Source organism: Danio aesculapii, chromosome 23 (genome assembly GCF_903798145.1).
Source record: "Danio aesculapii chromosome 23, fDanAes4.1, whole genome shotgun sequence".
Taxonomy (NCBI): Eukaryota; Metazoa; Chordata; class Actinopteri; order Cypriniformes; family Danionidae; genus Danio; species Danio aesculapii.
In genome coordinates, this window is record NC_079457.1 from 20,615,727 (window position 1) to 20,632,688 (window position 16,962).

The following is a 16,962-nucleotide window of genomic DNA, read 5'->3' on the forward strand; positions in this document are numbered from 1 at the left end:
GGTATTAATAATAATGAAATAAATACTCTAAAGCGTTAGTTAATACAGAATTTAATATGACAAACTAAACAAACATTGTATTTTCTCTTCAATATAAAAACCCCTATCTCCTCTTACAATGCTTTCAGACACTTTAAGATCCCTACCCATGATCTCCGCCCAAATCTCATATGCAAGACAATATTTCAGCAGGAACATTCTTCAAAACCTTTTCTTCAATGTTCCACAATGAATAAATCACAATCATTCACATAATACTGGGCGTAACTGTCACTTTGCAGAGTGTCAGAGATGAAATACATTCTGTCAGAGATCTGCAGTATGAGTCATGGAGTAAATATGAGCAACACAACCGTGAACAGGCAGGCAGCTACAAGAGATGCTGTTTGGATGTGTTGCCAATTTAGGTTATCAAGGACATGTTAAAAAGGGAAACCTGTACCGGAGCAGAGGTCATGAAACACACTCCAACACAGCTCCGTTATCCCTGATACATGCTGCTGTGCGCAGTGCAGATTGCCTTTATGGCTGTGTGACATAAGAGCTCCTAATCAAGGACATTTGGTACTTAGTGATAGCACACAGACTGGTGACAGGACAGTCCCGGTCAAAGAGATCATAATAATACATGTCATATTTACGACAAACATATTGCATTTTGTGTCTTAGTATATTAAAGCAAATAAATAAAACCAAAGGAAAAATCTAAGAAAAAACTAACTGGTCTTATCCATCTGTCCTTAGAAGTCTTGAATTTGTAATGAATGAACACCCACATTACAGATTCGAGAACGAAGGTACAGTAGCAGCGACAGATGGCGAGTGAAGATTACAGCTCAAACACAAATGAAGATTTAAACCAGTTACAACTGAGATTAGGCAAGTGATTATAGTAAAGATATACAATAAAATATATATTGAAAGATTTACAGTACTTGGGTGGTCATATTTATATTGATGTAATTAATATTCTTGACTTTAATTAATAGCAACACAACAATATAATTATGAACTATATTAAAATAATATTAATAATCATAGACATGCCAATAACATCTACAACAAAGTAGCAGGATTTATGCATGACAACACCAATTAGGGCTGGCGATTAATAGAAATCGAATTGCAATCGTGATTTGAAATGTTGCGATTAGCTAAATCGCAAGAGGCTGCAATATGAAATATATATATATATGTATGTATTGTATAATATTTCACACCCAGAGCAAATGCGTGACTGCCATCACTGTGTGACAGCGAGCACACTTTCGTGCGTAACCTAACTATGTGGAAAGCCCACGATAAAACAAACAGGAAAACGCGGACAAGTGGGATGATGGCATCTGCTGCTTCAGAAGCGTTAATAGACAAATTCATTTCAAAGAAAAGCAGCATGTCTGCGCCAGTGGTGTAGTGGTTAGTGTGTCGACACATGCAATGCGGTGCTCACGGCGACCAGAGTTCGATTCCGCCTCGCGGACCTATGCCGATCCTTCCCCTCTCTCTGCTCCCCATGCTTTTCTGTCAATACTCTCTACTGTCCTATCGAATAAAGGTGAAAAACCCTGAAAAAATTATTATTAAAAAAAAAAGAAAAACTGCATGTCGATAATATTGGAGTATTTTTGTTTCAAAGTCAGACACTAAACAAAAACAAGTAATTTGTAAGAGCTGTCACAGGATTTTTGCCACAACACGAGGAAATACAACAACCAGCACCTAAAAAAGCACTACAGGCGGCTACATGAGGAGTGTCTTGGTAAATGTCAACTGAAAGTATTGCCAGTGACACTTAATATAGTAGCTAGCAACAGCAAAGTTCAATTTCAGAATTGTTTGGGGCTGTTTCACCATATGAAAAAAACAGCACAAAGACACCAAATCACTAACGCTATAACTCACTCTAGAGAAAAATGAGTGTTTAATTTCTAAATATTTAAAAACAAATTTGAACAAAAGTTGGAGTAAGTTAATCTCTTTTCAGTTCTTTTTTAAACTAACACTCACTGCATTTTAGCAGTAAGAAGCTACGACACAGAATATTGAGCTGAAGATTGACTACAAAATTTAAAAATCGCAATTTCGCAAATCAAAATCACAATATCTGTTTTAAAAATAAATAAATAAATTGCGATTAGATATTTTCCCCAAAAACGCACAGCCCTAACAGCAATTACTATTAAAATTTTTAAAATTACTATTTATTTTATTGTAGATATTATTTTTAATAAATGATAGATAATAATAACAATAACAGTAATAATTCATAATCATGAAGAGCCAACAAGAATAATAGTGCTGTTAAAGAACATGTGACCAGAATAGAAATAATACAGACACCACAGTAAAAATAAGAATGGCATATTTTTGATTCATTAATAAAGCATGCAGTTTAGCCAAAGAGAAAAAGGTGTGTCAAGTAATTTGGATGATTTTAGATAAGTCTGTCACAATTAACCTCTAGTTAGTGTCTCACTTATTTTTCACCTTCTTGATGGTCATCCAAGTCTAAATGCACATATTTATACACTATTTTTTTACAGAAAGGACCGTTCCTATAGTGTCCTACAGTGTGAAAGACAGCTACACTGAGATTTGTCTGCATGGCGGTATATCTAATTAACCTTTAATCTAATTTCAAATATTATTAAATCCACATACTACACAACAATTAATAATATATATAATCATTATCTGTTTTTTTACTGATATTGACTGAACTGATGGCGGAAAAGTAACCATATGTGCCATAAAAATAAAGAGGAAGAATGACACCCAGAGGAAGACGGATGAGGGAGGGGAAAGGAAGCTGGGATTGTCTTCAAAGTGCAAGCAACAGTAAAAAGAATAGATTTGTGTGAGGGATCCATGTCTCTGGACCTTTGAAATGTGTTCACACTCATCTGTTTGCTAAGCATTTGAATAGTCTGTTTTCTTTTGGCTAAAACAGCATGCGCTAAACTAGAGCTGCACAATTTATTGTTTCAGCATCGATACTGCAATGTATGCATCTGCAATAGTCACAATGCAAGATATGCAATATTTAGTCTGAATTATGGTTGACCAGGAGCTACAGATTTGTATTTAAATTACTGTATTCATACAGAATTTATCTGATTTATGCAAAAAAGGTTTTTCTTACTTTGAAATGTTGATATTTACAAATTTCTAAGCAAAAACATGATTATTTTACTTGCCTCACTGACAGATAGTTTTGTTTGTTTTAAGTAAAAACTTGAAAAGGAAAAGTTGAAAACAAAACAATATTTTTACTTGAGCCAAGCATTTTTAGATATTTGGGCTAGAATCGAGACAAGAAAAGCTTTTTTGCACTGAGATTGTTCAATCAAATTGTGCTATTCAAGTTATCTTATGACAATATCCCATATCTTAATATTTAAATCGCAGAAAAATAAAATAAACGCAATGTCAGATTTTTCCAATATCGTGCAGCCCTACACTGAACCAAAGAGTTCAAATGCATTATAATCAAGTAGAAACTAAAGTTTGCTTAACAGAGTACAGTTGAAATACAACATGAAAATACACGTCCGGCCTCATTGTAATACCAGCCAAAGAAAGCTTGAAAAATAACCTCAGGGTTTTTTGTCAATTCTAAAACAACACTGGCCTGCACTGACGTAAAACCATCTTCTTTTGTGTTTCAAACATCAAAAAAAAAAAAAAAACGTCACACAGGCGTGGAGCAGCATGACCACAGAAACGTTATTGTTGGTGTTCAATCCCTTTAAATCCTGTCAAACAAGCAAATGGACAGACAACATTAACCAGTCCCAGACAAGTCTGGTGAAGGCAATTAAACTCAAAATAAGAAATAAATTTACTTTAATAACGGTGGCCATGTAGTCAAATTTCTCAATGGATATGGGTCAATATGACTGCCATTTAATTCAAGCTATATCATAATTTCAATCAGAAACCAGATCATCCCATAGCTGACCAGTATTTGCTGACCAATCTGGCTGGTTAAACCCTGCATGTGCTCAAGCCCTCTGAATCTTAAGGCTCATTCATCTGCTCTGGCTAATACTCACTGCAAAATAAGACCTGGCTGGAGCGATACCCAAGTCAAGTGAAACAGTCTATTTAGCAAAACAGTCAGCTTTAGAGTAACCGTGAATTGGCACAATGAGAAAGCAAAACTTGTGGTGTGCTAGAATAGATTAGTAGAAGGCCAGATGCAAGACAAAAATACTAATAACTTAATTTGATCAGAGCTGCTAAGAACAAATTGGACCAGTTAGATTTCCTTTTTATTTTATTTTATTGATTGTAAACGCTTAAATTGTTTTGTCTATGTTTTTAATTGCATTATGATACATAAAATACAAATGTTATAAATGTATTAATAAGCAAATCAAACAAGCCAAACATTTTTACTAATGTACTTCAAATTAATTACAAACTCATATTACAAAATCATGTAATGAGGCCCTTTATTTAAAGATGATGTACTACAGGTCAGTTTCTTCAGACGTACAAAACAATCTATTAGTGAGGATTAAAACGAAGTATCAAATGGAAAACTCAAACTGGACCCTTTTTAGTTTACACTATTAAACACCTGTAGATGTGGGTACAAAGCCCTGTATTGTTGAAGACCAAGCAACATGTTCAGATATGAAACTTAATACACAAACATTCCTTGCTCAACTACAGAGTGGGAATCGTGCCAAATCAGCTACTCCCTCTAACAGGTTGTCTAAGAGCATCCAAGTACGAAGCTGTGACACTGTCATAAATTTTGAGTTAGTTGAGAAGTGGAAATGTGGGAAACGTTTAAAAAAAAAAATGAACAAATGAACAGCAGACAGAAAGAATGATACGTTGAAAGAGAGAAAAAATGTATTCTACTACAATACAGTATATAGAGGAAAAGAACGATAAAATGACAGATGCAATGGAGCAAAAAATAATATGAAAATAGATAAATCTATCAAAATAGATTTAAGGCATTATAATCAAGACATTATTTTGTCGGACTGTTGATAAGCTTGTCAGGCTTTATTCAGCAATAACAACCGCCTGGATGTACTTTATCCTGCTTATTTCATGCCTTCTTGCGACAAAATACCCAAATTAGACAAAACATTGCTGTGAGTCAAAATTAATTCTTTAATAAAATGCAAAGTTGACAGAAACGAAAACAGCTGATATGCTATGCTATTCTGATAATTCACAAGATGGTGTCAAAAACAGCAATGTGAAAGACAAGCATATAAATATGCATGTTAATCCATGGATGGCCAAGATAATTGGAAGTACCTAGGTGACCCTGTTTTATAAATTTCCATATTTGTAGTCTGGGAATAACATACCTTGGAATCCTGTGACTGACCAATCAGAATCAACAGATAAAACAATTGAATGACAAATGACAAAAATAACTGAAATAAACAAGAGAACAAACAAAAATAGTTCTTGGTTCATTGCTCTTTGGATTATTAAATTAATTTATCAGCAAATTCAGAAAAAACTGAGGTCTTAATTACTGGATCAAAAAACCTGTTGCACAAAAGCCTAAAATGGATTTTCAGCTTAGTAAATGTCGCATAGTGTTGGGTAAGTTACTTTTAAGAAGTAATAGACTACAAATTTACTACTGGAAATTGTAATCTGATTACATTATTACTTCATGTAAAAAGTAATCAGATTACTAATTAGTTTCCTTTGAAGATTTAATATTCACTGAAAAACATTATAATGGGTTGATTACAGCAGCTTGACATACTCAAAAGACTTAAGGAGTTAAAATTCTCTCATCATTCACTTTTTCCAAATCTGTTTGTATTTTTTTTAATACAAAAGACATTCAGAATAATACTGGATATCTGTAACCATTGACATCCATTGTATGAAAACGCACAGATGTGTTTGAATGTTCTATGTTTGTCTGAGGTAATTAGTCTACCGAAATGTGTATATTCCAAAGTGCGAAACTGATCAGTCAGTTCTTGTCACGTGACTCATGATTTTCAACAGGGTGCACCTGGAAAATCAGAGTACATGCAATATACGCTCCCAATATGAGCTCATGCAAAAGAGACGATATGTGAACAGCCCTTTAAGCAGCTACGCTTCTCTTCACATTCAGAAGATACCTTCACTCCCTATCCTGCACAAAAATCTAATTTAGCCTGTTTAGGCTGAGTTGGGCTGCCGTGTTTTTGGGCGCCTATGTCCTCCTTGGTGACAAGTATTGTCGTAGAATCCTTTCTGTACAAGTGCTTGAACAAGTTGCTGGTCGAGTTAAAAGCAGTCGTTCTTTAGAGACCGAACACAGACTGCATTTCACACCAATATTTTTGTTTTTACGCTCAACGAAATCAAAGTAATGTCTGTATTTCCACTTGAAGCAGCAGCCACTCTCCTCAGCAATCATTTCAGCTCAAGTTCTCCAGCAATTTAAAAGCACATGCTTATCAACTGACGTTGCAGCAGAAAACGAGATTTAAAAGAAGCATTTTTTCTTCTAAAAACCATTTTGTAACTTAAGTAACGCAATTACATTGACTATAGTAGCTGTAATCATTCATTCATTCATTTTATTTTCAGCTAAGTCCCTTTATTAATCCGGGGGCTCCACAGTGGAATGAACCACTAACTTATCCAGCATATGTTTGACACAGCGGATGCCCTTCCAGCTGCAACCCATAACTGGGAAACACCCATACATACCCATTCAAACACATACGCGATGGACAATTTAGCTTACTCAATCCACCTATACCACGTCTTTGGACTTGTGGGGGAAACTGGAGCACCCAGAGGAAACCCACGCGAACACGGGGAGAACATGCAAACTCCACACAGAAATGTCAACTGACCCAGCTGAGGCTTGAACCAGCAACCTTCTTGCTGTGAGGTGACAGTGCTAAACACTGTGCCACCGCGTTGCCCAAAACTGTAATCAAATTACAAAAATTTTAAATGTAATTTGTTCAATTACTGATTTCCTCAAAAGTGTAATTAGAATACAGCAATGCATTTTTGTGGAATGCGTTACACCCAACTCTGGTCTCCAGTCAAGAATTTTGAGGTAATATTTGATAGCAACCTGTCATTTGAAGGCCTGAAGACATTTCATTTGACTGCAATGGTGTAAACTCATCTTCCACAGTTACAACACATGATTGATACAACAATAGTTTAAAAAATAGATAAAAGAACAAGCCAATGAACAAATCACACCATAAAGAGCTGATAAATGAACTATAGAAAGAACAAACAATAGACTGATAGACAGATTCGATGAAATCAACAATTCATCAAGAATATGTTTTAGGATATAGATTTAACATTACCTACAATTAAAACACATTTGTAAAAATGTACTTTATTGGCACTACGCAGAACTGAATAAAACAGAAGATTAATGAAACCACACGCGCTGAAATTGAAATCTAAATGCATAAACAAAAGCAGAAGTAATTATCAGCATATCACAGTAAAGAATCACTGAGCCAAATATTCGGTTGGTATTAGTCATACTACAGAGTGACATAGAAGCCAATCTGCTTTTACGCAGTATTCAAAGGCAAGAATAAAAGCTATGTGAAGCATTTTCTCCACCCTTTTCAAATATGATATTTTGCTACCATGACTACAAATATACAGTATATGCTTAGTTTTAATTTTTCTTTCGCAAATTTGCATTCAACACAATTTTTTCCTGTAATCCTATATCTGAACGCACTACCACCAACACATTTTTAGGTCACGAGCCACCAGTTGAAAACCACTGATTTAAACATTAAATCCCAGATAAGAATCAGCCACAGAGATCAATAAGCATGTCAGCATGAGCTCGGAGGTGCCCATAGCCTGAAGGGGGACAATAAGTCTGATTTACATTATCTAGTGTGACCCATCTGTGCATTTCACTAAGGGAGGCATTTCACATGTTCTAGGAGGATTAGCCAAAGCTGTGCATCACAGACAAAAACAAGAGTGCAACATTTTAATCTGAAAACAGACGTGAATGATCATCATTTGTTGGCAAAGAAAAACAAAGGCGTTAGTAAATCCTCCATCAAAACTAGCAAGACTATAATTATAAACTCATGCTTTACATTTAGATATAAATGCTTGATTTAACATGTATTTTTTAGAAAGTACTTTTTTTTTGCTATTGAATTACATAATCTAACAGATTAGTGGGTTTTAAAATGTGAACCAAATATGTTGCAGTAAAATGCTGAGTGGGACACATCATTGTGAAGGAGTAAAGGTTAACTCCAAGTGTCTTTCTAAGGTTCCTCAGGTCTGAAGTTCAGTTACAATACTTCATTATGTGTTAAAAAAACATTTAATGCCAAAAGCATATATTTCCAAAATGAACTCAGAATAACACAAAGCTGAGAAGTCTCATCTCTTTTTCCATTTCAAAGATACTTTTACACTGGTCACCGTCAATGTGGTGATTGTTGTTAGATTTCACACTGAGCAGCTCTGCATTACTATCCATTAGTTCTGAGTAAAATAAATGGAGGCCTATGGGTACACAATACTTTACAAGACATCTTCTTTAAAGACTTAAATTGTCAGTGAAATCACGAATTTATGAAAGAACATTAAGTCCTCGTGCACACATTTACACTTCCAGTGATACCTCCCACAGCCACATAACCAATCAATTGCTATTGAATTCCATTAGGACAAACACAAGGGCACAGTTAAATTGTTACACTGCAAACGCTACTTCGTGATACTATGTAAACAAATGCAGCAAAGGGAGAGAGAGAAAAAACTTACAATGGTTTCTCGGACTCGGTCGTGGAATATTTGCTCTCTAACCGTCACGTCTTCTGTTTCCATGCTTTGAAACCATGTCTCGGTTATAAGTTGTAAAACATTTGAATCTCCGAAAAGACAATCTAGCCTACGTGGAAAGTTGCCTTGCGAACCAAAGCGTTTCACCTCATTGCGGGAGCTCCAACTAAAGTCAGCGAGCAAGTCGTGTTTTTTTTCTACATTGAGTTGAATAAATGCTTAATCTCGAACGATTACATGCTAACAAGCAAATTATAAGCGTCGTGTAACGAGCCAGCGTGTTCACAGATGCTCAAATGAATCACGCACTCGCTCTCAAACTCAAACTCCATCTACTGGAGGGGCTGGACTGTGGGCGGAGGAAGAGGCGGATCCATGACTAATGAAACTCGATCAGAAGTGCGCATATACTGGATAGAATACACCGTTATAGAAATTGGAATAGTTTTATGTTTGATGATGGTGTGATGAAAAATTGTATATCAAATATATAATGACTCTTAGAAAAAAATATCTAAATTAATAAGTACATAAATAAACAAACAATTCAATAAATAAATAAATAAATTAATTAATTAATATGATTCATGGGATGCATTCAGACAAAATATATTCTAAGGTCTAGAAGCCCAACAAACTCCAACAAAATTTAAGATGAGTGAATTATTATTTATACTTCATTGCACTACCTTTCCACACAATCATAATTGCAACTGTATTATTATCAACATTAATACAGCAAAAACAATAATATAACTGCCCAATCTATGCAAAAAAGTCCAATAGGTAACTAAACTACTGCAATTTTATCAGGAATGTAGCAACATGATCATTTCTCCATTTACATTTCCGCTGACATTCAAAAATGACCAAATGAAATTACATTACAATATCCAAATGTATCACCATTGTTCAAATGTTTTCTATTTTTTTAAAGGAACAGTAACAGTTCACCCTCAGGAGCAAAATTGTGTCATCATTTACTTACCCTCTACTCTTTCTATAGTCTCTTTTTCTCTGTTGAAAAGTTGTAAACCATTAGCCAGTGTTTTTCTTTTCCACGTTCCTTCAGTCTCAGCAAGACTTTACATATTAGTCTTTAGCTTTGAAGGAATGTTTACTGACCCTCAAGTAGTGTATCAGAAATATGCTTAAAGTTATAAGATCTATGGAAAACTAAAGCATTTTTATGTCTTCCCTGTAATGATAATTCTTGGGAAAACAGTTAAATTACTGATACACATTTTTTTTTATTTATCCTAATGCTCTGTTTCTCAAATGTTTCCAAAGATGGTAAATCAAAGTTTACTCTTTATGACCCAGGTAGTCATCATCATCAAACCAAAGTCCATATTGAAGCAAACACGGAAGTCCATAGGTTACATTATTTTCAGAAAGTAAATGATTTAAAGTTAAAGTTTACTTCGAAACTTCAAAACAAATTTGTTTTATGCATTCTTAAATTTTCAATGCTAAGGAGTGTTCAAAAACAATTTTGGGTGTGAATGAAGCTTCAGTCCGTCCTGCAGGTAAGTGAATTGTGAGTTGAGCTTGAAATCCATCGATGTCTGTGATATGAGTGAGTGAGATTAGATTACCAAAAGCATAATTGACTGAAATACTATTTCTGTGATCATTTACGCAGCTTCATGTTATTTAACTTTATATGTGGAGTCATACTGTACTTACTAAAAGGCACTCTTTTTGCTCTTATCAGACATAAATGCAGACCGAGAGATGTTAAAACCCAAAAGATAAAAAACATAAAAGTTCAACTATTTGACACAATCCAAGATATAGCAGCTTTACAGACAGATTTTGCATTTTTGGTCACCCCTAAATTCCTTTTAAAAACTGCATGCTTGTCCTTAATTTATCATGAAGCAATTTTCAAAAATATGTTGTTGGCTAATCAGTTGTACACTGAAAACAATCATCCTTTTACATATACATGCTTTCTTAAAATTTGTCAGTGTGTTTCAGTTCAGTTTTTCTAAATTCCACAGATATTGCTCTTTGAATAACACAACACATAATACTACAATAAATAATATAATAAATACACATAATACTACAATTTAACCAAAAGATGATGTTTTCAGTGCACAGGTATTCACAAAAACTTCAGCATAAATATCACGTCAACAGAAAAACAAATTAAAAGTCAAAAAATATATGCATAAATAAATAATCATGTGTTCCCAAGACAAATGGATGACATTTCAGGTATATATGTCATCAATTTTAACTGAATATTAAACATTAATAAGTCTTTAACTCTAACTCAAAAACACATACAATTACAATTTCAACATTCATGTCATTTGTAAAGCACGCTGGGAACTAACAATGCACATGTTTCAGTTAATGCAAAAAAAAATTGTTTGTATACTCCCAACATAAATAAATTAATTAAATTAGAATTTTCCAAATGGAACAAGTACACTGACAAAAATGATGTCTGCAAAATTGTTGCAAACTATTTATATGTATTGAATTAAATAAACAAATTAAATTAATAATGTTTAACTTAATTTAACTTAAAATGTTTGTTTAAATTCAGGCCAAATAAATTGTTTACCACCACTTAACTTTCAAAAAAAAAATAGTAAATCCAAGGAATCATCTTTGAATATTTTTTTTAGTGTAGCAGACATCTTGTTTTAAAAACTTTCCCTCATTAGGACTTTTTTTTCAGTTTCTGCGTGCAGCTAGAATGACCTCATGGCTAAGAAGCTTATGATCACGTATGCCTTGTGGGCAATGGGCGGCCCACTCGGCCTGCATCACATTTACCTGGGCAGAGACAGCCATGCTCTTCTTTGGATACTGACCTTTGGTGGTTTTGGCATTGGCTGGGCAAGAGAATTCTTCCGTATCCCATCCTACGTGAGTGAAGCCAACCATGACGAGAAAGGCCCTGTTCGACATCCAGGTGCCTCTCCACCACCACCAGTAGGCCTGATTAGATTTGTCGGTCAGATTTGTGTGGGTATTTACTTTGGTTCAGTGGCTTTAATAAGCCTCAGTTCTCTCAGCTTCTTCTACTTCCTAGTGTTGCCTCTGAGTGTTGCTGCTGGTGTGCATCTGGTGTCCTCTGTGGGCCAGCAGACCTCGAACCTTCACAAGACTCTCATTACATGCGTCATCACATCATCCATCTTCTACGGCAGCAGTCTCTCTCCTCTGCCCATCAGCATAGCTGGCAGTGTCACCTCTGCACAGCACAACACATTGAAACCTCTGAGACCAGAGCCACTGGGTGAGAATATGCACTATTAATGTGCACACTTTGGTAACACTTTATAATAAGGGCTTATTTGTTGATATTAGTCAATGCATTACGTGAGCAAACACTGAGTAAATAAAACATTTGAAGAGTTTAGATGCAAAAGCCTCTAAGAGAAATCTGAACTATTCTTATAAAAGGAGCATTTTCTTCTCAGGCCTTCGTCTGTATGTTTAGTAATTTCCCTTTTATGGTGATGAATAGGTTCATTGCATTGCCTTTAAAGTGAAATAACTCAAGAGAAACATAGGACTCTGAGAAAAATATTCACTTTAGTGGAACATTTCAGACGGCACAGAAACTTTCTGAACTTTACATTTAGCAAATAAAGCATTTATCAACATTTGTTATTTTTGGTTATATAATTTTCACAACAATGTTACTTCATAGTGATGCTTTCTAAACAAAATGTGCTTAAAACTGCAATATTGTTCAGACATTAAAGATGTACCTATTGCTTTTTTTGTAACATTTCATGTTAAAACATTTCCTATTCAACTGATCGTTGAACTTTTTTTTTTTCAAAACACTGCATGCCAGGACAGTAGTTGGCTTATAAAAAAAAACTATAAGTTTTTCAAGTACTTTTGCACAGATTAAAGATATAGTACACATGTGCACAACGTCATGATTTACCAGATCGGCATGTATTTATTTACACAGAAACATTTTAAAATAACCTTTTTAAAATGTACACTATGAAACCCATTTCCAAATGTTCCGAGGCCACAAAATGTTGTTGTCAAAAGTTAAAAACTGAAAAAACTAAAAGGCTCAAGATGTAAGATTTCTAAAGTAAAGTAACCCAAAACCACTAGAGCAGTGTTATATATTTTACCTTCTATTATACAAAATGTTTTAAAGAATATTAAAATCCAAAGAAATAAGCATTTTAAACTAGTAACGCCATGTCCTGTGTCTTCATGCTGATAAAATCACAAACCCTTTATTTTCAGAGTGGTTCTAAATAAATAATTTAGAATAATTTGACTCCTATAATTCCGCACTCACGCTGTCATCAGACTACACCTATGTTTGTTGTAATTGTAAATATGCGTCCTCTCGGGGAGAAAATTACACACTGTGCCTTTGAAATTCAGCATAAAATAGAAGTTGTGTTCATCTTTTCCCTCCTATTGTGATGTACAACCAAGTAAAGAAAAATGTGCAAAACTTGAATTTGTTCATTAGGAATTGATTGGACCACTGTATTGTTCTTGTTTGCAATGAGTCACTAATATATATATATATATATATATATATATATATATATATATATATATATATATATATATATATATATATATATATATATATATATATATATATATATATATATATATATATATATATATATATATATATATATATAATGGCTAAATTAGCCATTTTTGCAATATTTTGAAATATAGGTTGCATATATGACATATGTATAAAATTCAAATATGAACTTGTATACAACATATGTAATTTGCATATATTTCCATAAATCAGATTTTTAAAAGGCATTACAAGGGGTAGGGAACTTCATGTAAATAAATAAATAAATAAATAAATAAATAAATAAATAAATAAATAAATAAATAAATAAATAAATAAATAAATAAATATCATGGGATGCGTTCAGAGAAAATATATTTTAAAGTCTTTGAAGTCTGAAAAACTTAAAATAATCTGGGGCCGCCACAGCGCAATGAACCACCCCGACAAATTCAAGATGAGTGAATTATCATTTATACGTCATTACACTACTTTTTCACACAAGTATAACTTCAACTGTATTCTTATCAACATTAATACTGCAAAAGCAATAATTTAACTGCCCAGTCTATGTAAAAAAATTTATAATAAAGAACTACACTTCTGCTTCATGTGCCAGTGTGGTACACAAAACAGAAATACACCAAAGACACTTTAATATGTTTTAATGCGTTTCATTTGACCGCACAGAGCAGCATTATAATAGAACATTAAAATCTATTCAGTTTGATAAAACAGTACTGCTTTGTCACCACGTGATCACAACCAGAAAAACTGGAAGTGGTCAACTGTGGCATAATAAAATTCCTCTGCTTGCTGTGCGTCAACGGGTCTCATTTAGCTTCTACTGTATACAGCTTTCAGCCTTACTCTACTTCATACAACCATGATAATAAGTATTGAATAAGTTAGCTCATCCATGAACATGATTTCCGCAGGAGTTACCATCTGTAATGAAGATGATGACTTCCATGATTCCACACTCAGTCACGCCATAATCACACTACACCTATGTTTTTGTAATTGTAAATATGCGTCCTCCCGGGGAGAAAATGTCATACTGTGCCAATGAAATTCAGCATAAATATCAGCATAAATTGGAAGTTGTTTTCATCTTTTCCTTTCTATTGCGATGTATAACCAAGTGAAGAAAAAGGTGCAGAACTTGAATTTGTTCATTAGGAATTGATTGGACCAATGAACTGTATATAAGTGGCCATTTTTGCAATATTTCAAAATATATGTTGAACATATGACATATGTAAAATCCAAACATGAACTTGTGTGTCACGTGTAATTTGCATATGTTTCCATGAATCAGATTTCTATATTGTAAAACCCAATAAGGGTAACTCAAACCATTTGAGGAAACCGATGGCAACAAACCATTGGAGTTAAAAAAAACTAATCTATACAAGTACTGTGAACTTACTCCATTTAAGTTGAAGTAATTAGGTATTTAATTAACTCATTACCTTCAACACTGAGTTCAAAACTCTTTTTAAATGAGTAGAATTAACTTTTAGTCAATTTTGAGTTAACTAGACTCATTTAATTTGATTGTTGTTAAGTTGTTAAGTTGACTGTTGGATTTTTGCAGTGCATAAGGCATTACAAGAAGCAGGGAGCTTTATTTGATTAAAGAATATGAAGGCAAATGAATTTGAAAAAAATATATAATAAATACTGCATAAAATAATAATAAAATATTTGTACAATTTAATTTCATGGATATTTGAAAGATGTATAAGTAAAAGTAGATTTAAAATCAATTAATGCTGTGGAAGTATGGTTCATTGTTAAGTAATCCTAGCAAATGTAAATAATGTTAACAAATGAAACCTTGTTGTAAAAGTGTTACCTATACATTTTCAGTCCAAAGACTTTTGTGTTACATCAGTTGTGTCTAATTAACCTGCTTGGTGTGAATCTTCCCAAGGGCCTCGTCTGTATCGTCTAAGTTTAGGAGTGCTGGCTTTCTCTGCCCCGCTGGGATACTGTGTTTTCCACAACACCACTGCTACACTGTACTACATATCGGACTGCATAGCGGCCCTGCTTGATTTCTTCTGGTTCTTTCCATGGCTCAAAGGGGTCCTGGAGTATTTTCTCCTGTTGCCATATCGTCTGCTATGTGTCCTGACAGGAGGAGGTTTCTATGAGGAAAGCTGGAGGAAGATGCTTGAAATAATTCTTAATGAGTTTAGTAGAAAAGAAATGGAGGCGCTGAAGGTGAGTTCAGTAGGCCTAGCTTTAATTGGTCAGTAGGATATGGGGCACTTTTCAATGATTTTATATAAAATGAGATGGTAGATAATTGTTAAATCTTTATAATATTTTCTTAAAATCAGATACTAGCATTACCAGAAGAGGCTTCTCTGGAGGAGATCACTCGCAGCTACAGGGAACTGGCTAAAGTGTGGCATCCAGATCACAACCCCAAAAGGCAAGAAGAGGCTCAACGGATGTTTATTCAGATCCAGGAGGCTTATGAGATACTTCTGGATAGACATAAGACAAAACGGAGAAAATGAACTTCTGAGGGACCGGTCACATACACTTTAAAGGGATAGTTCACCTAAAAATTAAAATTAACTCACTATTTACTCAACCTCAAGTGTTTCCAAACCTTTATGAGTTTCTTTATTCTCAAGATATTTTAAAGAAAGGTGAAATCCTGTAACCACTGACTTCCATCGTACAAAAGGAAAAAAAATACTATGGAAGTCAACGGTTACAGGTTTCCAGCTTTTCAAAATATCTTCTTTAGTGTTCAACAAAAGAAAGGCTATCAGGTTTTTCAGTTTTGGGTGAACTATCCCTTTAAGCTCTTCACATACAGAAAGAACACAAGGATTTTAGCACAAAGTCAATGGGGTGCAATAAACGTGAATGTTTCTAAACAAAAGAGTTTTTCTTTTTCTGTTCAGAGAAATTCTCCCGAGGTGGATAAATAAGAATTATCTGCCATCTTGTGGTAGCATTTCGTATTGATAGCATTGTTTCAACAGGGGTTTTCCACAGGGAATTGGCGGACCCTAGACACTCAGTAATGCTACTGCAGGGAGTCGGCCAAATGTGTTTTTCTGCCCAGAATAAACAAATAAATAAATAAATAAATAAATAAATAAATAAATAAATAAATAAATAAATAAATGTGTATTTATTATTTTAAAAACATTTTAAAATACTATAATTAATAACTAATTATTTTAAATCACTATTATTATTATAATTTCCCCATAAAATGTATAAAATGAAGTTTATAAATGCATTAACATAGTAGTATGTGCATGTTACTATAGGACAGCCTTAAAACGCAACTTTATTTTCTACAAAAAATACAAATAAAATAAATAATAGTAATACTACTATTACTACTACTACTACTACTACTACAAATAATAATAATAATAATAATAATAATAATAATAATAATAATAATAATAATAATGCACAATTTAAATTGCAATAACAAAATTCCATAAATTCACAAATATGACTTCTTTGCCAAATGTTTAAGAGTAAATCAGCTATTTGGGGTCAAAAGAGGTCCATAGAAGTGTTTAAAGAAAAAAGAGCCAACATGAATTTAATTAGGAGAATAAATTAACAACAAT

General features: G+C 33.7%; 2 protein-coding genes across 3 annotated transcripts in view; one reads left to right on the forward strand and one right to left on the reverse strand.

Annotated features, from left to right (window-relative positions):
* Positions 1–9,103, reverse strand: part of lmbr1l (limb development membrane protein 1-like) — a 28,623-nt gene extending 19,520 nt beyond the window's left edge. Inside the window, exon 1 of the mRNA XM_056449035.1 lies at positions 8,776–9,103. Within this exon, the coding sequence (XP_056305010.1) occupies positions 8,776–8,838 (63 nt within the window). The 5' untranslated portion in view covers positions 8,839–9,103. The remainder of the gene's footprint in view (positions 1–8,775) is intronic.
* A 1,048-nt stretch (positions 9,104–10,151) lies between these two features.
* On the forward strand, positions 10,152–16,250 carry dnajc22 (DnaJ (Hsp40) homolog, subfamily C, member 22). Of its 2 annotated transcripts, none has more exons than XM_056449423.1 (4): positions 10,152–10,333; positions 11,492–12,055; positions 15,282–15,574; positions 15,694–16,250. In XM_056449423.1, exons 2-4 carry the CDS (start codon positions 11,518–11,520, stop codon positions 15,874–15,876), a joined length of 1,014 nt encoding a protein of 337 aa, XP_056305398.1. In that variant the 5' UTR covers positions 10,152–10,333; positions 11,492–11,517; the 3' UTR covers positions 15,877–16,250. The 2 variants fall into 2 exon arrangements, with proteins under 2 accessions (XP_056305398.1, XP_056305397.1); XM_056449422.1 differs by having other exon boundaries at positions 10,152–10,322.
* The last annotated feature ends 712 nt before the right edge of the window (positions 16,251–16,962 follow it).

Bases quoted from the DNA above. Each gene is read 5' to 3' on its own strand.
- dnajc22 (XM_056449423.1), top strand. From the start codon at position 11,518: ATGGCTAAGAAGCTTATGATCACGTATGCCTTGTGGGCAATGGGCGGC. The intron at 12,056-15,281 runs GTGAGAATATGC...AATCTTCCCAAG, and splicing joins TCTGAGACCAGAGCCACTGG to GGCCTCGTCTGTATCGTCTA. The intron at 15,575-15,693 runs GTGAGTTCAGTA...TCTTAAAATCAG, and splicing joins AAGAAATGGAGGCGCTGAAG to ATACTAGCATTACCAGAAGA.